The 24,126-nt window shown below is 41.9% G+C and overlaps 1 protein-coding gene across 1 annotated transcript in view; it reads left to right on the top strand.

The window, feature by feature from the left end:
* The window catches only part of EPHX2 (epoxide hydrolase 2), a 96,813-nt gene that overhangs the window by 7,638 nt on the left and 65,049 nt on the right, over positions 1-24,126 (top strand). Inside the window, exons 2-10 of the mRNA XM_070734897.1 lie at positions 2,353-2,437; positions 6,676-6,835; positions 9,177-9,367; positions 11,487-11,609; positions 15,813-15,887; positions 17,624-17,719; positions 18,197-18,275; positions 19,979-20,013; positions 23,481-23,507. Coding sequence (XP_070590998.1) covers positions 2,353-2,437; positions 6,676-6,835; positions 9,177-9,367; positions 11,487-11,609; positions 15,813-15,887; positions 17,624-17,719; positions 18,197-18,275; positions 19,979-20,013; positions 23,481-23,507 — 871 coding nt within the window. The remainder of the gene's footprint in view (positions 1-2,352; positions 2,438-6,675; positions 6,836-9,176; positions 9,368-11,486; positions 11,610-15,812; positions 15,888-17,623; positions 17,720-18,196; positions 18,276-19,978; positions 20,014-23,480; positions 23,508-24,126) is intronic.

Genomic DNA, 24,126 nt, shown 5'->3' with positions numbered 1-24,126 from the left:
TCGTGGAAAAAAAGACACCAATCTCTGCGGCTGGTTTTCGCACCTGCCTCCCCTCCCCCGAGTCTCTCTCCTTGTGTGCTTGTGCTTGATGTTGGTATGTCTCGGTATAGCTAGGCTATGAGACCTTTGACATACACTGAGCAGAGAATTTTAACAGAATGTGGATGTGTGGTAAAGCCAAAGAAAAAGACACAGACTTAGTTATGCTTAATAAGTACTATTTACATATACAGTAATTATTATTATTTTTTATTATTATTATTATTATTTATTGGATTTGAAGGAGGTTCGTAAGGCGAAAAGTTCGTAACATGAAACAATGTTTCCCATAGGAAACAATGTAAAAGCGATTAATGAATGCAAGGGGGGGGGGGAATCGCAAAATGGCGTTTGCTGGGCACCTCCGCCCGGCTGTCACCTTATAAAACAGCCGGGGGGCTTCTTGGCATTCTCCCGAACCCGAACCTTTGCCGAACTTTTCGGGTTTGGGTTCGGGAGGCCGCCGAGAAGCACCACCGCCCGCCTGTCACCTTCTGAAACAGCCGGGGGGCTTCTCGGCGTTCTCCCGAATGCCGAACCCGGAAGTTTGACAAAAGTTCGGGTTCAGGTTCCGGAGGCCGCCGAGAAGCACCCGGCTGTTTCAGAAGGTGACAAGCGGGCGGCGGCGCCCAGCAGAGCGCTGGTTTTACGATCGGCAGCGGCGTTTTCGGCCGATCTGGAGGTTGAAACGGAGGTGGGGAATCCCAATAGGGAATTCCATGGGCGGAGCTTTGACGTCACGAAGACATCCTTCCTGGTCGGCCGAAACGTGGCCTCCAGGAAGGACGTCTTCGTGACGTCAAAGCTCCGCTCATGGAATTCCCTATTGGGATTCCCCACCTCCGTTTCAGCCTTCAGATCAGCCAAAAACGCCGCCACCGATCGCAACAATGGTGCTCCGTCGGGCGGCGGGGCCCGGCTGTAACCTTCTGAAAAAAGTCGGGCTCTTCTTGGCGGACCCTGGAACCCAAACCTGAACCCGAACTTTTGCCGAACTTCCAGGTTCGGCGTTTTGGAGAACGCCGAGAAGTCCCCCGGCTGTTTCAGAAGGTGACAGGCGGGCGGCGGCGCTTCTCAGCGGCCTCCCGAACCCGAAAAGTTTGGGTTCGGGAGAACGCCGAGAAGCCCCCTGGCTGTTTTAAAAGGTGACAGCCGGGCGGCGGCGCCCAGCAGAGCGCCATTTTGCGATCTGCGGTGGGTTCGTAAGTCGAAAAAAGTTCGTATGAACAGGCAAAAAATTTCTGAACCCCGGGTTTGTATCTCGAAATGTTTGTATCACAGGGGGTTTGTATCACGAGGTACCACTGTATACAAAATAGAAACAATCCATAACAAGCACTCAAGGCAAAGCAAAAGCGAATGAGCAAAAAAGCATCGAGGGAAGGAGTACTGGCGCCCTCTTATGGCGAACCAGCCTAAAATATTTAAAGTGATAGTACAAGAGACTACAATAGATAGTTTACAATGGCAAACCCTAACAACCATGTACCTTGTACTAACTCTTGATGCACGCTCCGTGCTGTCGAAAATCAGCCCGGGTTCTGCCCCCAAGGCTAAATGAGGGAAGCCCCATCAGGCATTGCCCGAGCTGAGGTGGGTGCACAGTCATCTCCCCTCCCCCCCCAGGGCCCCAGATTGCAGGATTTGGAGTGGGTGCCCGGCCATCTCTCCCCGCCCCATTCCTCTGGAGGATGCCCAGCAATAAATGGTCCTGGCACAGCACCTGTTGGTTAGGAACCCACTTCTCGTTGGCTGTTGTTCTTAATTCTATAATAAATGTTTGGGTTTGGGGAAAAAAAGAAGCAAAAGGTATCTTGAAGCAAGTGCTACAAAAAGCGATTTCACTTCAGTATGAATTGGAGAAAATGCCACATTGTGGTGGGATCCCAAAAAGAGAAATCATAACATTTTAATTGCGTTGTGAGCATCTATTGTTGAGTCAGGAAGACATGATTTCTGTATTGGTGTAAAACAAAGTTCTCTTTTGTTTTAGAGACTATAAAAAGGGATAGATGTGACAATTGTGGATATCTACAACTAATTAGATGAACTATAGAAATAATCTGAAGTCTACTTCTGGAACTAACCCTTGTGCCAATTATCATGCTACTCAGTATATTTATTTTTATTTATTATTAAGCAGATTCTTTTCTCTATGTTCCTCCCCAAAAACTAAGGTGCGTCCTATACTCTGAAACATACGGTAGATGCACAGTTTTCTACCATAGGTGTGATGACCGGAGCCAAGCTGCTGTATGACTTGAAAAGAACTGTAATTCCCTAATTTGTGTGAATGTGTTCTTCAACTTCCAGAGATTTCTTTCAAAAAGTTGTTCAGCATGGTGGCTCTGAAGGACCTTTTTCCAAAGTGATGACTGGACAGATTGGATTAACTCAGGTAAGAGTTTGTTGCTTTTAGAAGAGAACATAGTTTAGGGAAGAACAAATTGTCTGAAGGCATAAGCACCAATGCTCCATTTCTGGCACTTCCCTTTATGCAAAGTGTTTCTGGCCACCAGAGCCACAGAATTCCGTGGGGCAGACAGGGATGGGTGAGATAAGTTTCGCTCACATTATTCAGGGTGCCACAAAAACTATTTAATAGCAATAGCAATAGCACTTAGACTTATGTACTGCTTCACAGTAGTTTGCAGTTCTTTCTAAGCAATTTATAGAGTCAGGGAATTGCCTCCACCTCCCCACCCACCCCAACAATATGGGTCCACATTTTACCGACCTTGGAAGGATGGAAAGCTGAGTCAACCTTGAGCTGGTTAGGATCGAACTCCTGGCAGTGAGCAGCCAGCCAGCAATACTGCATGCAAACCATTAAACCGAGTTAGCATATTGCCTCCCCCCAACCAAAAATATGGGTCCTCATTTTACCGATCTTGGCACATAAGAACATAAGAAAAGCCATGCTGAATAGGGCCAAAGCCCATCGAGTCCAGCATTCTGTGTCACTCTGTGCCACCAATTGTCCTTGGGGATCTTGAGCAGAAAGAGAAGGCAAAATCCTCCCTTTCCCTTGACCCCCAACAAATGGTACCCAAGAGAATCCTGCCTGCCTCAATCAACATAGAGGCGGCACTTGGACATCCATTTCAATAACCACCGATACACTTGGCATCCATGAATCTGTCTAATCCTGCCTTAAAGCTATCCAGGCTGACAGCTGTCATGATCTCTTCTGGAAGTATGGAAGGCTGAGTCAACCTTCACAATGGTTTGCAGCTTTTTCTAAGAGGTTTATAGAGTCAGAGTATTGCTTCCCCCCCCCCAACAATATGGGGCCCTCATTTTACCGCCCTTGGAAGAATGGAAGGCTGAGTCAACCTTGAGCTGGTTAGGATCGAACTCCTGGCTTTGAGCAGAGTCAGCCAGCAATACTGCATTCTAACCACTGTGCCATCATGGCTTATGGTGGAGAAATCATCTTCCCACACAGGCAAAATAGCAAGAAGTAAATGCCGATTTCCATAGCCTTATGCAGCATAAGGCTTGGTTATCTAAGGCAGTGTTTCCCAACCTTGGCAACTTGAAGATATATTGGACTTCACCTCCCAGAATTCCCCAGCCAGCATTCTGGGAGTTGAAGTCCAAATATCTTCAAGTTGCCAAGGTTGGGAAACACTGATCTAAGGGACCATCTGTGTTCTGTAATTTTGCCCAGCCAGTAGAAGCCTATAGGTTTGACATGACATCTTCCAAGATTCGCCCACGTTTCTTCAACACTCCGTGGCGTGCATTGGCTGCCGATCAGTTTCCGGTCACAATTCAAAGTGTTGGTTATGACCTTTAAAGCCCTACATGGCATTGGCACTAAATTGCTTTTAGTATTGGATTTTATTGTACATTGTTTATGATTGTTGTTAGCCACCCCGAGTTTTCGGAGAGGGGCGGCATATAAATCCAATAAAACTTGAAACTTGAATTGGACCAGAGTACCTCCGGAACTGCCTGCTACCGCACGAATCCCAGCGGCCGATAAGGTCCCACAGAGTTGGTCTTCTCCGGGTCCCGTCGACTAAACAATGTCGTTTGGCGGGACCCAGGGGAAGAGCCTTCTCTGTGGCGGCCCCGGCCCTCTGGAACCAACTCCCCCTAGAGATTAGAACTGCCTCCACCCTCCCTGTCTTTCGTAAACTACTCAAGACTCACTTATACCACCAGGCATGGGGGAGTTGAGACACCTTTCCTCCAGGCTTTTTTATACTTTGTTTTATGTTTGGTATGAATGTGCTATTTGGTTTTTTTAAAATAATGATAGGGTTTTATATGTTTTTTAATATTAGATTTGTTCTACTACTATATTGTTTTTACGAGTCTTCGGAGAGGGGCGGCATACAAATCTAATAAATAAATAAAATGAATAAATAAATGCTCCTAGGCTCTTTGAACAACACAATCTACCTGAATTTGAAGCATGCCTTCTCTTTTGCAGTGCCCACTCCCTAAAATGTGGTTCCCTCTGAGATCCATATGGTTCTCACTTTTGTGTCCTTCCAGAAGCCTTTAAAAAAATCTGACTGTTCTCTCAACTCTGCTCAAAAAAATAAAGAAAACACTTAAACAACACAATATAACTCCAAATATATCAAACTTCTATGAAATCAAACTGTCCTCTTAGGAAGCAACACTGATGTACAATCAATTTCACATGCTGTTGTGCACATTCAATTTTGTACAGAAAAAAAATATTCAGTGAGAATATTTCCTTCATTCAGATCTAGGATTTGTTATTTGAATGTTCCCTTTATTTTTTGAGCAGTACATTTTGTCTCTCGTTTGGGCAGATTCCCTTCTTGTCCATTTATTACATATTGCATTCTTTATTTTGTTCTCGGAAGCCAATGTGAAACGAGACACTGTCTAAATCGAAAAAAGTAAATAAAATAAAGCCCTATTCAGATATTGGCTTACTTGGCAAAAAGCTCACAGAAACATCACCCAGCAAAATTAGTTTCTTCCTTGCAGGCAAAAATGTACACACAGAAATTCTATCCACTGAAATACATGTAATTCAAATCCCTTGTATTGTTGACGATCTAGAATTTAAATGCTAGAATTTTCTCCCCTCCGCATGTTTCTGAGCTGGTGGATTATTGATGGCCTTGGGAGGCATCTGATACATCTTGGCACAATGCGCTCTGTACTGTGAGAACAGCTACTTTCTGTCTCACCAGTTTCATTTCTTAGAAATGTAATCAGGGATGGGTTTTCTACCAGTTCAGACTGATTTGGGTGTACTGGTAGTTCCGACAATCAGCTGGGAGCGAACCAGTTCGGTCCGATGATCAGGTGGGCCTGCCCACCCGTCCCTGCGCAGAGCAGATTGCCACGCCTCAGCTGTGTTACTCCAGCAGTAACGCGGAAGGTAAGGTTTTCATAAAACTGTGCACAGGCACTATCGCCAAACCAGTTGTTAAACCAGCAGGATCTCACCACTGAATGTAATATTTAGGACCCAACATATGGGGATTTTTCAGGAAGCCCAAAGCAAGGCACTCCTTTACACAGGATGTCCAGCAAACCTGAAAAACAGAGAAATCAGGGAATTATCAGGGAGATGGGTGGTTCGGAAGATATCACGGAATTATCAGGGAATTCGTGAAAAAAAATGGAATAAATCAGTGGGGGGGGGGAAACAATGTTTAAAAAATGTTTAAAAGTCAATGGAAAATCATGTAAAAAAAAGGATCACGCTGCCTGGCAGTCAAGCAAAAATGAGCATAACTGTGGAGACAACTTGCTTCCTCAGCTACCAATATTTCTCCATGGCTTAGCCATTTGGTATGAGGTCATCTACAACCGTGCCTTAAATAGATTGCAAATTACAGGGAAATGTCAGGGAAATATCAGGGAATCAGAGACCTTGGAGATGGGCGGCATACAAATCTAATAAATTATTATACTATTATTATTATTAATTATTATTATTATTATTGTTGTTGTTGTTGTTTTCAAAATGCTTTCCCCCTGGACACCCAGCTTATGAAGTACACCCACTTTTATTCCTAACATAGTCTTCAGGGGTAGGTTCTAGTTACCTTTGCTATCGGTGTGCATCACGACATTTCGCCCGTGCACCCTTGCTTTACTTGCGCATGCGTGCGCATTCCCTTGTGGATTTTACTTCCACGCATGCTCAGAAGGATGCTTCTGCTTGGAACACAGCTGAAGAGCTGCTCGGCTGTGCCTCGGACAAAGAAATAAAGGTCGGTATTAACCCACAGGGCAGGTGGGAGGGCTTTTCTTCAAAGCAGAGGACGAAGAGAAGCCATCCAAAAAATCACCAAAAATTCCACAAAAAAGGTGGCGATGTGCATGGACTGGCACAAACAGTACTGGAACCATCACACAAAATTACATCATCAGCAGGCTGCTACCGGTGCACCTCTACTGATCTGCACCAGTAGAAAGAGCAATAGCCCTTAGTACTTAGACTTATACCACTTCACAGTGCTTTGCAACCCTCGCTAGGCGGTTTACAGAATCTGCATATCGCCCCACCCACCTCTGATAGTCATTTTCCATGTTTAATATGCTGTCAATGGATATCCTTATTGTTTTGTTCTGTCCCACTCTTGTTTGTATTAAAATAAAAATAGTCATATTTTAACACCTCTGTTTTAGCTTATTGCTGACTTAGAAGACGATTGCAAGAAACTATCTTCTACTTCTAATATCCCCCTCCCTGAAAACTTCTCATTGAACGAGGGTTTTGTTGAAATGCTGGCGAAAAATGGCTTGAGTATCCCCTTCCTGAAGGCTGCTATGCTTCTGAAGAAAAACGGTAAAACCTCTGTTATGCAGGGCAATGGCATAATGCCTGCTATATTTATTTCACTTTACTTATTGTCAAATCAATTCCTTACTTTTTAAACTGGAAAAGTCTCTGTTTCTTTGAGAAGGTGACCATTTTGTCTGGGCAGGTCTGTTGTCATAATCATGGGTGCGAGATTTTGGCGATCATGCGCGGAAGCAAAAAATCACCGAAATCTCATGTGCGTGTGTGTCTGGTTGTGAGATTTTTTCTTCCTGCGCATGCGCAGAAGCAAAATCTCGCTGGGATGTGCACACACACACACACTAGATACCACAAGCTGTGCATGCAGCTCCCATTATACTATCCGTGTGTAGTGAGCCCATTCCGGGTAAGAACCCAAAACTATTCACGCCACCAGCAGATCGCTAACGGTTTATTTATTTTATTTATTTTATGTTCTTTATTTAGTTGGACTGAGTGTGTATGACTGTCTAGTAGATAAGTTTTTATAATGTATTTTTAAATTAATTTTTAAATTTTTTAACATTAGATTTGTATCTATATTGTATTGGTATTGTGTTGTGAGGCCCCCGAGTCTTCAGACAGGGGCGGCATACAAATCTAATAAAATAAATTAAATTAATTAAATTAAATTTATTTATTAATTGGACTTATATGCCGCCCCTCTCCATGGACTCTTACAACATTTTGATAAAAAAAATACAATATATAAAACATTTCTAAGCCAATTAATAGAATAGTTAATTTAGAAATTATCTTAAAAACTTAACATTTAAAATCAAACGGTCACATGCATATCACATGGTTCAGGTGATCTGGTCCAAACCGGGAGGAATCCACTCCTTATAGGGTCTGCTGGGCTACTAGATGACCTATAAGGTCCCCTCCAATTCTGTTAATCTGTATCTGTCTTGACCAATTGAGTCTAAAATTTCTGTTTCTAAACAAGTTAATTTTTCCCCATTTTATGATTTTTCTTGCCTTAGCTATTAAGTGAATTACTGCAGTTGTTAAGATAGTAGCAGACTTTTTAAGTGAGCCTCGCTTCCCCATTGACTTTGCTTGTCAAAAACTCATAAAAGGTGACCACATGGCCCCAGAATACTGCAGCTGTCATAAACATGGGCCATTTGCCCAGCGTCTGAATTTTGAAAAAACGGTCCTAAGTCAGTTTTCAGTGCCATTGTAATTTCAAATGGTCACTAAATGAACTGTTGTAAGTCAAGGATTATCTGTATATAACTTATTAAAACTCTAACTTCCATCATTTAAGGCTTTTATCAGCATTACCAGTTGCTGAGTTATATTTAGTGTTGTGTACCATTCAACAACATATTTTTTTTCACTTTGAATTTTAAACCAACAAATGACAGTATTGAAATTCTTTAACACATACATGTTTACACACACACATTTGGGTATCCCACTATAAACCATTCAGCCAGTCGTACTAGTGCTGAGACTGATGATTTTGACCGATGAAGGCCATGGATTAATCCATTTCTCAAAGGTTACTCCAGGATTTGATGACCATTTTCTGGTCAAGACTCCGCGGCCTGCACTGGCTGCCGATTAGTTTCCGGACACAATTCAGAGTGTTGGTAATGGCCTATAAAGCCCTACATGGCATCGGACCAGAATACCTTCGGGATCGTCTTCTGCCGCACGAATCCCAGCATCTGGTCAGGTCCTACAGAGTTGGCTTTCTCCGGGTCCTGTCGACTAAACAATGTTGTCTGGCGGGACCCAGGGGAAGAGCCTTCTCTGTGGTGGCCCCGACCCTCTGGAATCTACTCCCTCCGGAGATTAGAACTGCCCCCACCCTCCTCGCCTTTCGTAAATTGCTGAAAACCCACCTATGTCGCCAGGCATGGGGAAACTGATACATCCCCCTGCTGATAAGGTTTATGTATGGTATGACTGGGCTGTATGGTTATTTTTAATTATAGTGTTTTTAGATAGTGTTTTTAAGTATTGGATTTGTTCATATTGTTCACTATTGTTGTGAGCTGCCCCGAGTCTTCGGAGAGGGGCGGCATACAAATCTAATAAATTATTATTTATTATTATTATTATTATTTTGTCTGTTGACATTTTTCCCAAATAAAGCCAAAATGAATTTTGACATTGTTTCTGCTTTACCTGTGGGAGTTAGTATTTTTTTAAACATAACTGTGATCTTCCTCCAAGTTGTTTAAATCAGTGGTTACCACCACTTAATCCCAATCTGCAGGCATCAGCTGAATTTGCATGTATAGTTTCTTGTGTTTCTGTGCTGCATGTAAGATACGAATTATTCTTGCTGTGGAGGTTGTACAAAGTCTGAAATGAGGCTGCCTCTTTTCAGGTTTCAGAACTGCTGTCCTGACAAACAACTGGATTGATGATACTCCTAGCAGGCATCACACAGGGTTTGTCTTATGTCTGCTGAGGAAATATTTTGATAAGGTGATTGAGTCCTGTCGGATTGGCCTGCAGAAACCAGATCCCAAGATTTACAAGTATGCGTTACATGAGCTGAATGTAAAACCTGAGGAGGTTAGTGACTTCTCAACCTCTTATCTAACAGATTTCCAGCTTTACCTGTATCACTCACTACATCAGCTTCTATTGCCGTGATAGCGAACCCCTATGCATCACAGATGGCACACAGAGCTATAGTATATCTGCTGGCACACCAGCAGTTGCCCTGGCTCGGTTCCAGTGTGCATGTGTGCACTGACAAGCTGATTTGTGGCCCATGTGCAGGCCCTGAAAGGTGTTTTCGGCCTGTGAAATACCTCTGGGGGGGTGGGGGAAGGCATTTTCGCCCTCCTCAGGCTCCAAGATAGCCTCTGGAGCCTGGAGAGGGCAAAATACAGGCCTACTGGGCCCACCAGAAGTCAGGAAATGGAGCAGCGTGTGTGTGTGTGTGTATCATGCGCAGAGAACAGGGCAGCAGAGGGGGGGTCATGTGCTCATGCACAGGAGGGTGGGGCACACAGGAGGCATTGAAGTATCAGTATGGGCATGTGTGAAATAGCATGCGTGCCATCACTGTTCTAGTGCATAGGAATTCTGTCATGGTCTGGAGATATTTTAATTGGGATTCAGTTCTCACTTGTTTAGATTTCTGAGGTGATTCAGTGAAATCTCGCTTTGAAGCCTATTAAACACAGCGGTACTTTGAGTATTAATGAGACCCTGGAGATCTATAATCAGATATTATTTCTCCCTTTAATATCTTTGAAAAGTAATTGTGAGGGAGGGAGATTTGACTAGAATTCCACTAAGGAGATAGGCAGTTTCTCTAATACAGGCAACACTCTGATTTGCTCTATTAAACATTTTAATAAGGGCAAATAATTATGTGCATAATATGTACCTTAAATAAGGGAGATAATGATGGAATTAACACGCCTGCCCATGCAGCAAATCCTAATTTTTCCCTCTCTCCCACAAAAAAAAAGCTCAAAGCTTTCTACAAAGAAAAATCTCTGAAGAACTGTATTGTATCATTTTTTTTATAAATCATCTTCCCCCTTACTTTAATATTCTAGTCCTAATGGTTGAGGATATGTTAAAAACTGTGCAAAACTGACTATTGAGAGCGATTAATGAATAAGGGCCTTTATTTTGAAGGAGGGCAGTCTTCAGTGCATTGTTTTATATCTTATTCTTTCCTGTTCTGTAAATTCATTTTGCATAGTTAGTACATTTTGCAAACTTCCACTCAGGGGTGAAATGCTCCTGGTTCATGACCATCTCTGACGACTGACAGGTATGAGTGACATTCCTGTCAGTCATCGAAGAGCCAAACGTGAAGGAAGTGTTAAGCTCCACCCACCTACCTGGATGCCGCCATTTTCTTTTACCCTCTCCTCATGTGCAAAGCGTTCTGTGGATGCACAGAGGGTAAAAGAACCCAAATGGAGGGATGGCTGGATGGCTGGGCGGAGCCTCATGATCCCTTTGTGATCGGCTCTCCAATAAGTGACAGGCACAAGCAAACCAGAAGCATTTTACCCCGATTCCACTCCTCTCATTGCAGAATATAGGTTGCCTGAATGAAGTGAGTGTTTGGGGTAGAATATGGGCCCTCCACTTGTAGCATATCTTTTTTGGGGGGTATAAAATTTTTCTTTTATTTTTCTTCCAATATACAATAAAACAATATGAGCAATAAAAAACACAGAATCAATGCTTAAAATAATAATTAATGATATTTCTTTGATACGTTAAACATTCAAAGAAAAAAATGCTAATAATACTTCCCATATGTACTTTTTATCCTACACATGAGATATATTTCATCTACAGATAACAAAATTATGAAATCTAGTCCCTTATATTCCCTTTTTCTATTTATAATAAAACATAAACATCTTAACTCAATATCTAATTTAATCCTTTCATTTCTGTGTGAACTCCTTATCCAATGCTGCCACCAATCCTTATTTCGTCATCTGGGTCTTTAATAGATGAAAAATTAAATCATCATGTATTTCTTCAAAAGTAATTGAAAGAAAATACTTCTCAATTATTTTTAGTTTCCAACCATTCATGAAACTTTCCCCAAATCTTATAGTAGTCACACTCCTCTTTATCTTTAAGTTTTAAAGTAAGCCTATTCATTTCAGCACATATGTAGCATATCTTGGTTCTTTTTTCACTTTAGGTTATTTATCTGGATGACATTGGTTCAAATTTAAAGCCTGCTCAGAAGATGGGGATGACAACAATCCTAGTGAAAGAAGTTGACTCTGCTTTGAAGCAGCTTCAGGATATAACTGGGGTTCAGGTAAGTAGTCCTTATCTGGGCTTCATCATGAGCAGTTTCTGTGATCTCAAACAGGTCTGCTTTTCAAACTTTACTGCAGGGTTGTTTCAAATAAGCAAGTCAAGAGAACAAACTTTAAAAGCTTTTTTCAGAGCAAAGGTCGGAAAGCCCAGTGTACTCTTTTTTAAAGCACAAATTCCACAGATTAGAAATCATTGAGCAACTGCAAAGCTCTTTGGGTGTATTGTATTGGATTTGGAAAACGAAGTCAATAATTAAGAGAACCTCAAGAATTATCTTAAAACTGAACTCGGGTTTGTATTGTAAAATAGTGGGAAGTCCTCTAGATCAGCGTTTCCCAACCGGTGTGCCGCGGCACACTAGGGTGCCGCGAGACACAGCCAGGTGTGCCGTGGAGCTCCTAGGGAAGCTCCAGCTGGGCGGGGCGCTGCCGGTGCCGGGGCAGGCTTTCCCGAAACGGACGGAGAATGCCCTCTCTCGCAGCCCCCTGGCTGGGAGCGCTTTCGCTGCGAGAGAGGGCTTTCTCCGTCCGTTTCGGGAATGCCCGCCCCCCCTCTCGCGCGCGCACCGCTCCCCTTTTCTCTCAGCCCTCCCTGGCTTCGCTTCTCAATCCCTCCCTCCTTCCGTCTTTCCTTCCCCTCAGCCATTCTGTCTGGGGGGTCTCCCGCTCTTCCCTTCCCCGCCTCCCAGGCTTTGCCTTCACCACCCCCACCCCCTTTTTGGTTGGCAAGGAGTCCTTTGCCGCATCCTGCAGTTCGCACTCGGCTCGAGGCAGCTTTCCCTGGCTGCGCTCTTTCTTTCTCTCTCTCTCTCTCCCGTGAGCCGGGGGAAGGAAAAAACAAACAAACAAAAACTTCTTGCAACGGGCCCGCCCGCGCGCTCGTGCCCGCGCTCGTCCCTTCAGCAGCGAGGGAGGGAAGTCAGAGGGCGAGGGAGCGAGCGAGCGCTCTTGTCCTCGGTGCCCTCTGCAGCCTGCCTTCCTTCTTCTTTGCCGCCGCTGAGGGACGGAGAGAAGGATAGAAAGGAAAGAGAGAGGGAGAGATAGAAAGGAAAGAGGGAAGGAGGAAAGAGGGAGGGAGAGATACAATGGAAAGAGGGAGGGAGAGATAGAAAGAAAATAGATAGAAAGGAAAGAGGGAGGGAGGGAGGAAAGAGGGAGGGAGAGATAGAAAGGAAAGAGGGAGGGAGGGAGGAAAGAGGGAGGGAGAGATACAATGGAAAGAGGGAGGGAGAGATAGAAAGAAAATAGATAGAATGGAAAGAGGGAGGGAGAGATAGAAAGAAAATAGATAGAAAGGAAAGAGGGAGGGAGAGATAGAAAGGAAAGAGGGAGGGAGAGATAGAAAGGAAAGAGGGAGGGAGGGAAGAGGGAGGGAGAGATACAATGGAAAGAGGGAGGGAGAGATAGAAAGGAAAGAGGGAGGGAGGAAAGAGGGAGGGAGAGATACAATGGAAAGAGGGAGGGAGAGATAGAAAATAGGTAGAAAGGAAAGAGGGAGGGAGGGAGGAAAGAGGGAGGGAGAGATAGAAAGGAAAGAGGGAGGGAGGGAGAGATAGAAAGGAAAGATGGAGGGAGAGATAGAAAGAAAATAGATAGAAAGGAAAGAGGGAGGGAGAGAGAGAAAGAAGGGAGGGAGAAATAGAGTGAAATGGAGGAAGAGATATTTTTTTTGTCCAAACTTTTCTTTAGCCCCCCCGCACACCCCCCCCCATCCCCCTGTTCAGTGTTCCCCAGGATTTTGAAAATATGAATAATGTGCTGCGGCTCAAAAAAGGTTGGGAAACACTGCTCTAGACCAGTGTTTCCCAACCTTGGCCACTTAAAGATATCTGGACTTCAACTCCCAGAATTCCCCAGCCAGCATTCGCTGGCTGGGGAATTCTGGGAGTTGAAGTCCAGATATCTCCAAGTGGCCAAGGTTGGGAAACACTGCTCTAGATAATATGTACCCAAAGTATCTATTTAAAATCTGCAAGATGAACACAGCAACAATAGCTTAGCCTGGGAGGAGATTAGTGGCAAGACATTCTGGTGGTGGAAACGAGATCTCTGCCCAGGACTGGCTGATTTCCACATGCCTAGCTAATACAATATTAACCTTGTAAACCTGACTCAGTGGTTTCAAGCCCGTTTTAAGCCCAGCTGGATCTGGTTACTTTGTGCTGCAATGGGCATGTTTTTTCCTGTAATACTTTTGTTAGATCTACCCAAAAGCACTCCACCCAAGTCACGTAGCAGCTGATTCCTTGAAAGTGGATCTGCTTCTTTCCCTTTAAAAAAACAAAAAAACGCAGGGATCTGCATTTCTATGGATCCGGGTTTCTTTCTACCTTTGCAGTGAGCAAATTGCTGGGATTTGTACTGCATTAAAATTTTGAAAAAAATTTAGAAGGGCATTTTTTCCCTTAGCAAGATTGTTTTTTAAAAGCAGGCAATTTAAACATAGGCTTTTAAATCATTTTTAGGTGGATTTCATTATCTTCCAGGAATGGAATTTTAATGAAATTGGGCAGAATGAATTTCAGCTTCCTTTTTACTCTTTTAATTGGGTTTTCATTCCTTTTTGTTATACAGTAGATATTTGGAAAATACTATTATACTATTTTAGCAGAAGGTTATGAATACTTGGATCAATTAAAGCTTCTCTAATATATATACATGTGTGTGTGTATAACATATTTTTGCTGATAATGAAAAGGAAGGGAGACTAATATAGATCTATTTCAAGCTCCGGAACTCATTACCGGACTCAATAGTATCAACCCCTAACCCCCAACATTTCTCCCTTAGACTTTCCACGATTGACCTCTCCAGATTCCTAAGAGACCAGTAAGGGGCGTACATAAGTGCACTGGTGTGCCTTTCGTCCCCTGTCCAATTGTCTTTCCTTTCTCACTTATCATATATATTTTCGTCCTTTCAGATGTCCTCTCCTCTAAGTTCACTTTTACCCTTCTATATGTTTATTTTTCTTCCTATGTATTTGTGTATTGGACAAAATGAATAAATAAAATAAAATAAAATAAATAAAGCTCTTTTGCTCTCTTCAGCTAGCCAGAACCTGTGAGGTCTGCCTTGCAAGGCAGCAGCTTTAACCTCTAGGCTACAGGCTCTCCTCCTTTCAGCTTGTACCAGGGAAGAGTTATATATAAATATGGGAGGAGCATACTGCTTCCTTTTTACCTCAGGCAAAAGGAGGCAAAAAGGAAGAAGTATACTCCTCCCATATTTACATATAACTCTTCCCTGGTACAAGCTGAAAGGCGGAGAACCTGTAATCTAGAGGTTAAAGCTGTTCCCTTGCACGGTAGACCTCACAGGTTCTGGCTAGCTGAAGAGGAAAAGACAAGGAAAATGAGGCAAAAAGGAAGCAGTGTACTCCTCCCATATTTGAGTATACCAGGGTGATTCAACAGAACAAACATTACTTACATACATACATACATACATACATACATACATACATACATACATACATTACAAGAGGTGTTAGCCTGAATATTTGTACATTTTCCTCCACATCTGTCCATCCATCCATCTTCAACTTTGATTTATTGCTGGAATAGATAGTGTTGTGTGAACCTAGCCGGTATGGTTAGTTTATGTTTCTGCAATTTAATTCAGCCTAGCTTTTATTAGTAAATAAGTAAAAATTCCTTCAAGTTGAGGTGTTCATTTAGTTTTCCTGGCAGCTATATGGAAAAGATGATCCACTCTTTTCTTCTGGGTCCTTCTGTTGATGCTATGAAATTAAAAATGTTGCATTTTGTCCTCTTTCAATTCAGCTATTACATGTCTGCCGAAATTATTGCCAGGTTTTTATTCTTGAAGTCTAACTATTGCTTTTTTATAATAAGCATTACAAGGATTAGTGGCGTCAAAATCATTGTAATGGTACAGATTATGAACATTTAAAGTAAAAAGATACATTACTGATATTTCATTCAATAATGAGCACGTTCTCTTCATGTTGAAAGCTTTGAAGAGCAATTCCTGACATCTCCCTTGATTTTTTAAAAAGGAAAAACTTCAGTAATGGGACAAAAATTCCTGTTACTAAACACTGTAAAAATATATTGTGTCTATATATGCATTTAAATAAAAGTGATTTAAATAAATAAATAAACATTGTAGAGATCAGTTGCTAATCATAATAGATCCCCATCCTGAACAGAAATCTTACTTTGTCAATTATTCCACAGCTTCTTGACCAGGAGGAATATCTTCCTTCAGCATGTGAGCCCCAGGATGTGGCCCATGGATATGTAAAAATCAAGGTAATTGTAGAAAGACTATATTTAAAATTGATTAATCTTGAAAAAAGATTTAAGTGCCAAAGCCCACTGCAACAATATAGCCAAGAAGGCTTCAAGAGTTGTAAACCTAATCCTACGTAGCTTCTGCTCTGGCAATCTCACACTACTTACCAGAGCTTACAAAACTATCGCCAGACCCATCCTCGAATACAGCTCATCTGTTTGGAACCCATACCGCATCTCAGACATTAACACCCTTGAAAATGTCCAAAGATACTTCACCAGAAGAGCCCTTCACTCCTCCACTCGAAATAGAATACCCTACGAGACTAGACTTTCAATCCTGGGCCTAGAAAGTTTAGAACTAAGCCGCCTTAAACAAGATCTAAGTATTGCCCACAAGATGATATGCTGCAACATCCTGCCTGCCAGCGACTACTTCAGCTTCAACCACAACAACACAAGAGCACACCACAGATTTAAACTTAATATTAACTGCTCCAAACTTGACTGTAAAAAATATGACTTCAGTAACCGAGTTGTCGAAGCGTGGAACTCATTACCGGACTCCATAGTGTCATCCTCAAACCCCCAACACTTTACCCTTAGATTATCTACGGTTGACCTATCCAGATTCCTAAGAGATCAGTAGGGGGCGAGTACAAGTGCACTAGAGTGCCTTCCGTCCCCTGTCCTATTGCTCTCCTATATGTCCTATTCCTTTCTTCTATTCCTATATCTCTTCTTCTATTCTTTCATTGATATGTTCTATTCCTATATCTTCTTTTCTATTATTTCTTAGATATATTTTACTATGAGTATCTCCTCTATAACCTTCATCATGTATTTTACTATGTGTATATAGAGATATACCCACTAAAACCCTCATTGTGTATTGGACAAAATAAATAAATAAATAAATATGTTTTGAATTGCTTTTCAGTGGGGGAAGCAATTCTGTTTATTGCAATTTGAGCATGCAAAAATGAAAAATCCTTTTCAAGAAAAGATTGGACAACCGCTTTGTCTGAAATAATATAGGGTTTCCCACTTGAGCGGGGGTTTGGATTAGAAGACCTCCAAGGTCCCTTCCAACTTTGTTATTCTTTCAGTGCTGAATAATGTGTTGTGCCTTAGTCATTTCATATGGTGAAAACAGCAGGCTCAAATTCATCCCAAATAACTAGCAAGGCAGGGCCTCAATCCTCTTGTTGGCATCTGTTCAGACAGCATCCAGCTGAAAACAAATCTCATGTTCTTCATTGCAGCTCAGCAAATGCTTTTTCAACCCATCTCTCCCTTTACATGTAAACAGTGCCATTTAGCTGGGCTGTAATGTACTATAAGCAAGAGAAAGTACAGTAATGCCATTTTGCTGCTGTTGTAAAAGCTAAGCAATAACTCCCATTCGCTTGGATTCATCCCTTGACTTCTGCCACTGACAGTACCAGTGTCATTACAGGAAAGTGGGATTTGATCATCCACCTATCACTTCCCATATAGGAATTTTAAGTAGGGGGTGGAGGTAGGTACCCTCGTTACGTCGTTTATTTATTAGATTTGTATTAGATTTGTATGCCACCCATCTCTGAAGACTCGGGGCGGCTGATTGGTTTGGTTTGCTTTGCATATAACTGTTTCCTGTTTTTGTTATTATGCCTGGCCTATTTGTTAACAATTTACTCTGAAGTTTAGAGATGCAGTTTTTTCTGCCTTTGATAATGATGACTCAAGCTTTTCTTCCTTCTTGTCTTTAGCCAGACACTGAGTTGCATTTTGTGGAGATGGGGAGTGGTCCAGTGATTTGCCTCTGCCACGGATTTCCAGACTCCTGGTTTTCTTGGAGGTTCCAGGTGACATAATATTTAAGAATATTTATTCCTAATTTGCATGAACGTCATTCAATTTTCAATTTATTAGATTTGTATGCCGCCCCTCTCCGACAACTCGGGGCGGCTCACAACAACAATAAAAACAGTATAACAATGGAACAAATCTAATAATAAAATTACATTAAAAAACCCCAACAATTTAAAAACCATACAACACATACATACTAAACATAAAATATAAGAAAGCCTGGGGGATATGTCTTAATTCCCCCATGCCTGGCGATATAGGTGGGTCTTGAGTAACTTGCGAAAGATAATAAGTAGAAAGACAATTTGTAATAAGTAGAACTTATTTGAAGGGAAAGGAATATCCCTTTCTCATACATAGTATATGGTAGCTGCAGTGTTTACATGGAAGTTTTGGATAATAGGAAGATGGGCCGACATTACCTATGCACCCAACAACAAGATTGCTTTTGTCTTTTTTTTCCATGTTAGATTCCTGCCCTTGCTGATGCTGGCTTCCGTGTCATTGCCTTGCAAATGAAAGGTTATGGAGATTCTATGGGTTCACCAGGTATATTTTGTGTGTGTGTTTTAAAACAGATTCACTGAAATGGTCCACTTTTTCCATTCATTCATTCATTCATTTATTTATTTATTTATTCATTCATTCATTCATTCATTCATTCATTCATTCATTCATTCATTCAATTTTTATGCCGCCCTTCTCCTTAGACTCAGGGCAGCTCACAACATGTTAGCAATAGCACTTTTTAACAGAGCCAGTGTATTGCCCCCACAATCTGGGTCCTCATTTTACCCACCTTGGAAGGATGGAAGGCTGAGTCAACCTTGAGCCGGTGATGAGATTTGAACTGCTGACCTTCAGATCTACAGTCAGCTTCAGTGGCCTGCAGTACAGCACTCTACCTGCTGCGCCAACCCGGCTCCTTCTGAGGTGGATAAAATGAGGGGGCAATATGTTGGGGGCAATATGCTGACTCTGTAAACCACTTAGAGAGGACTGTAAAACGTTGTGAACCAGTATGTAAGTCTAAGTGCTATTGCTATGGTATAGGGAATATTTGAAATTGGTTTTCCTCAATCTTGAGTCAACCATTTTCTATTCTACCATACAGAGTATTCTTTCTATAGTCCTGTATGAAAGCAACTTCTCTTCCTTATGCTGTCTATGAAAACAAGCCCACCTGAGGTGTTAGGTTGAAAGTTTTTGGAGGGGTATTACGCACATGGAGAATCCCACGGCAAGCCTTGCATTTTAAAATCTACGCGACCGTCTCCTGCCGCAAACCTCCCAGAGACCAATAAGGTTGGCCCGCTCCAGGTCCCATCGACTAAGCAATGCAGGTTGGCGGGGCTGCGGGGGAGAGTCTTCTTTATGGCCGCCCTGGCTCTATGGAACCAACTCCCCCCTCCCCCCAATGTCCGTACTCCTTCCACCCTACTGGCCTTCCAAAAGGCTGCGAAGACCTGACTATGCCGGCAGGCCTATGGGCTATGAAATTGACATCTGTCATGGCCGAATTGTACTGAATGGTATGCATGTGTGTTGATTGGATTGTTTGAATTATGAGTTTTTAACTCGAGTTTATAGTTTTAAATACAGTGGTACCACGTCTTACAAATGCCTCTTCATATGAACATTTCGAGATACAAACCCAGTGTTTTAAGACTTTTTTGCCTCTTCTTCCAAACTATTTTCACCTTACGAACCTGAGCCACTGCCGCTGGGATACCCCGCCTCTGGACTTCCGTTGCCAGCCGCTTCGCTGGGATTCCTCTGAGGCTCCCCTCGCTGGGATTCAAAGCAGCGCCAGCAAAAATGAAGGGAACTTAATTTTTGCCGTCACTGCTTTGAATCTCAGTGAGGGGAGCTTCAGGGGAATCCCAGCGCTTTGGCTGGCAACGGAAGTCCGGAGGCGGGGATTCCCAGCGGCGCAAGGCAAAAGAGGTGACTTTTGGGATGGGGTTGCACGCATTATTTGCTTTTACATTGATTCCTATGGGGAAAATTGCTTCGTCTTACGAACTTTTCATCTTATGAACCTGGTCACGGAACGAATTAAGTTCGTAAGACGAGGTATCATTGTATTTTTATTTGACTTCTTTTTATTGTTTTTGTATCTTTTTATATTATTATAAGCCGCCCCGAGTCCTTCGAGATTGGGCGGCATAGAAATGAAATAAATAAATAAAAATTAAATAAGTAAGTAAGTGGGCATGCAGTGGCTTGAATAATGCCTGTTTTTGTTGCAGATATAGAAGCATATTCTCAGGAAGAAATTTGTAAGGTAGGTCATTCATCTTCAATAATATACTTGTAGTGACTGAGATAACTCAACAGCATTTATGATATATCAATATGTAAAACAGTTCAAAGAAGTATTTAAACCTAAAAAAGGTCAACATCAATACATGTGATCCCCTCAAGTGGTTGCTCAGCAACCAGCTGAAGTTAAAATGTCATTGAATGAAGGGAGCTTATGATCCTTGTATTGTACCATATCATGTTATTTATCATCTTCACTTATGTCTTTTGACATTCAAAATAAATGGGAAAGCTGGTAGGTTACAAAAGGAAGCTGAGATCATGTGCGAATTACCTGTTGATAGAAAACTGGGACTGCTGGAACTGCCCATTGTGAGTCAACATGGTCACATAATGTCACACCTTACAATCATGTTGCTTAACATTGGAGTTGCTGGTCCCAGTTGCCATCAGTAAGCAAGAACTACATTCAGGAGACTGAATGTAGTTCAATAGTTTTGTAGTATAAATTACTAAGAATCCATATGATGTCATATATCTACCTAGGATTGTTTTATAATCCTCAATTCCTAAAAAATAAGAAAAAAGGGGAATATATCCATAAACCTGACATGTATCCTGAAAGTTATCGATAGTGAGCTGAATATGACTGATGTGATACTCTCCAAGTGTATCACTTCCATGTATGTAACTCATAGCTTAGTTTTTTACATGCAAGACAATAGCAATTTGAGGACCTGACGTTCCATCACTAAGCAATGCAGTCATAAGTAATGGGGATGCCAGGGCAACAGAACTTCAAAGTCCAACTGTAATCACCATTCATTCAGCTTTTTCATAACTTTCAGTGGTTGCTCAGTGGATGATTGTGTGTTGAGTGGATGATTGTGTGTTGAGAGGAAAGAATAGCATTCGTATGTTAATCTGACTCAGCCCGAAGTAGTTGAATGTAGCAATCAGACCATTTCATGCTTCTTATAAGGCTACATTGGATTAGCAAGAACATGCTTAATATGCTGCTGCTGCTGTTATTGTTGTAGTAGTTATTGAATGGCATCACTACTGTGGTTATTATTGTAGTAGAAAATCTGGTGCATTTTCAATGAGTTCTAGAGACAAAAGCAGATAAACTGAGGGTATTCCAGGGTAAATGCTAGCAGGACGTGGGATTTCCAGAAATAACAGCAAGTATGATGGAGTCTAAGATGCTCAGATGTTTATTGCCTTTTATACAGTTTCCCAAGCAGCAAAAAGTAGAAAAGAGCAACAGCATTTTCACTGGTGAATTCTCCCCGCAAATCCTTAAGAACATCCTGTTGATAAAACCTAGATCAGATCGCTGTACCAGCCAGAGATAATTTATTTATTTTTATTTTATTTATTTATTTATTTATTGTTAGAGTTGAAAGGGACCATGCAGGTCATCAAGTCCAACCCCCTGCCTGAGCAGGAATCCTAAAGCACCCCAGCCAAATGGCAGTCCAATCTCCTCTTGAAAGTGTCCAGAGTTGGGGAGTTCACCACCTCCGCAGGCAGGTTGTTCCACTGGTTGATCGCTCTGACTGTCAGGAAGTTCTTCCTTACTTCTAGGTTGAATCTCTCCTTGGTCAGCTTCCAGCCGTTGTTCCTTGTCCGGCCCTCTGGTGCTCTGGAGAATAGAGTGGCCCCTTCCTCTCTGTGGCAACCCCTCATATACCTATATACAGCTATCATGTCCCCTCTGGCCCTCCTTTTCTCTAGGCTAGCCATGCCCAGTTCCCGCAATCTCTCTTCATAAGTCTTGGTTTCAAGTCCCCTAATCATTTTGGTTGCTCTTTTCTGCACCTTCTCCAGAGTTTCAATGTCTCTTTTGAAGTGTGGTGACCAGAACTGGATGCAGTACTCCAGATGGGGTCTGACCAGGGCTTAGTAGATTGGTATTAATACTTCCCTGGTCTTGGAGTGTATCCCCCTATTGATGCAGCTTAGGATAGTGTTGGCTTTTTTGGCCACTGCTGCACATTGCTAGCTCATGTTTAGTTGATTATCCACCAAGACTCCAAGATCTCTTTCACAGTCACTACTGCTAAGCGGGGTTTCTCCCAAGCTGTATGTGTGTCTAGGGTTTTTTTTACCAAGGTGAAGGACTTTGCTCTTGTCGACGTTAAACATCATGTAGTTTTTGTGGGCCCATAGTGTTAATCTGTCTAGGTCTTTCTGTATTTTGAGCCTGTCCTCTAGGGTGTTGGCTACCCCTGCCAGTTTGGTGTCGTCTGCGAATGTCCTAAATCATCCTGGCTATGTGAATTAGGTGAAATCAGGAAAGCATGAGAGCCCCATTTGAGGTCGGCAGTTTGCTACACCCAACCTCCACATGACCTCCATTTCTGCACAAGTATGGGAATCAGAAAAGTTGATAACTTTCAGGATACATTTCAGGTTTATGGATATATTCCCCTTCTTTTTTTTAGGAATTGAGGATTATAAAATAATCCTAGGTAGATATATCACATCATATGTATTCTTAGTCATTTATACTACAAAAATTGGAATTTAGCCAGCTTTTCCCCCTACATAATTACCAAAGCTGTTTAAAGCTGAATGAGAGTGATTTCCTTAAGTTGCTTTTTCAATTCTGCTAAAAAATGCACACTTGAAAATTGTTAGCTCATCCAGCTCTTAAAACCCAGACTTCCTGAACATTTCAAATAAATGTGGTGATTTGTGCGAGAATATGTAGGATTATAATTATGGTTTTGGAACACAACGTTCATGAGCAGCATTCTAACAGTGAGATACAGTACGTGTATTATACTTTTGGTTGCAAGGACATTTGATAGGCAAAGCAGGAGATGTGATGCTTATACATTTAATTTTATGTCTACTTTCTGTTAAATCAGTATTGAAGAATCTGCTTTTATGCAGTATCTGGCATTCTTCAGCAGAGAAAGAAGTTTCATTCCATTGCTAGGTGAAGTCCATCATTAGGAAGAGTCATTTTCTCCATTCAGAAAATAACAGAGTAGGGAACAATTGCATTGGGGGGAAAGAGTTAGTAAAAGATGCAGATTTCTACTGAAAGAGTGTCCTCACACCTACCCTGAACTCATCTAGACTTAGGAAATAGCCTAAGTTAGAAAAACTAAACTTCAACTTGAAAACACAGTAGAGTATAATTCAGGAGGTGACCAGTGGGGAGACATAGGAAAATTTCATTTCACATACTGATGGTGTTTCAGGCTTTGAGTGAATAAGATATAGTGCCTACCCTAGGTAGATTGAATTGGCTGCGTGCCCAAAGTGCACTTTTATGATCTGCTAAAATTCAACTCTGATGGAGTGCAAATAGCATTGAGAACATGCATGATTGTTATGTTCCTGCTGCTCTCAGTCTGTATCTTCCTGGGCTGACCCAGGAGGGACTAAGCAGTGGAAGACAAAATAAGAGGGTTTTTCTCAAGAACTTGATGTCAGTGTCTGACTGGGTTTTTTTTTAATTATTTATTTCAGGATTTGATTACCTTTCTGGACAAAATGGTAAGTTATGTAGTATGTATCTTACGACATGTATTATCAACAAGGTCGTAACATCCCCAAGGATGCCATAGTGCCGGGGTGTCAAACTCATAGCATCATATTTTCATCATGTGTTATATTTCGACTTTTTCCCCCTTTGCAAGTGGATATGGCCAGTTTGTCACATATCCAGCTCATAGGCTACAGGTTTGACATCCCTACCATTGTTCTGCAGAATGTTAAGAATAGTTGTTGGCATGGGTGTCAAGATAAGGGGGTGTTTATGCATATGATCTGGGAATGTCCGGTAGTGCAGAAATTTTGGAAAGAAGTGCAAGAGGATATTAATGCAGTTTTATGTATGGTATGCTTGTGTGTATGTTTCTTATATAAAGGGGTTTTTAGGTTTTTAATGTAAATTTGTTATTACATATTGTTTTATCTCTGTTGTGAGCTGCCCCGAGTTTGCGGAGAGGGGTGGCATACAAATCTAATTAATAATAATAATAATAATAATAATAATAATAATAATAATAATAATAATAATACGTATGGACAGTTGGCGGAACAAAGCATTGCATGGCCAGTTCTTGGAGAAGATTGAAGGCAAAGTGGATAAAGAAAAGACCTGGTCATGGCT

This window comes from Erythrolamprus reginae, chromosome 1, assembly GCF_031021105.1.
Source record: "Erythrolamprus reginae isolate rEryReg1 chromosome 1, rEryReg1.hap1, whole genome shotgun sequence".
In the NCBI taxonomy this organism is placed as follows: Eukaryota; Metazoa; Chordata; class Lepidosauria; order Squamata; family Dipsadidae; genus Erythrolamprus; species Erythrolamprus reginae.
Note: the sequence above shows the minus strand (reverse complement) of the source record. Positions and strands in the feature narration are given on the sequence as shown.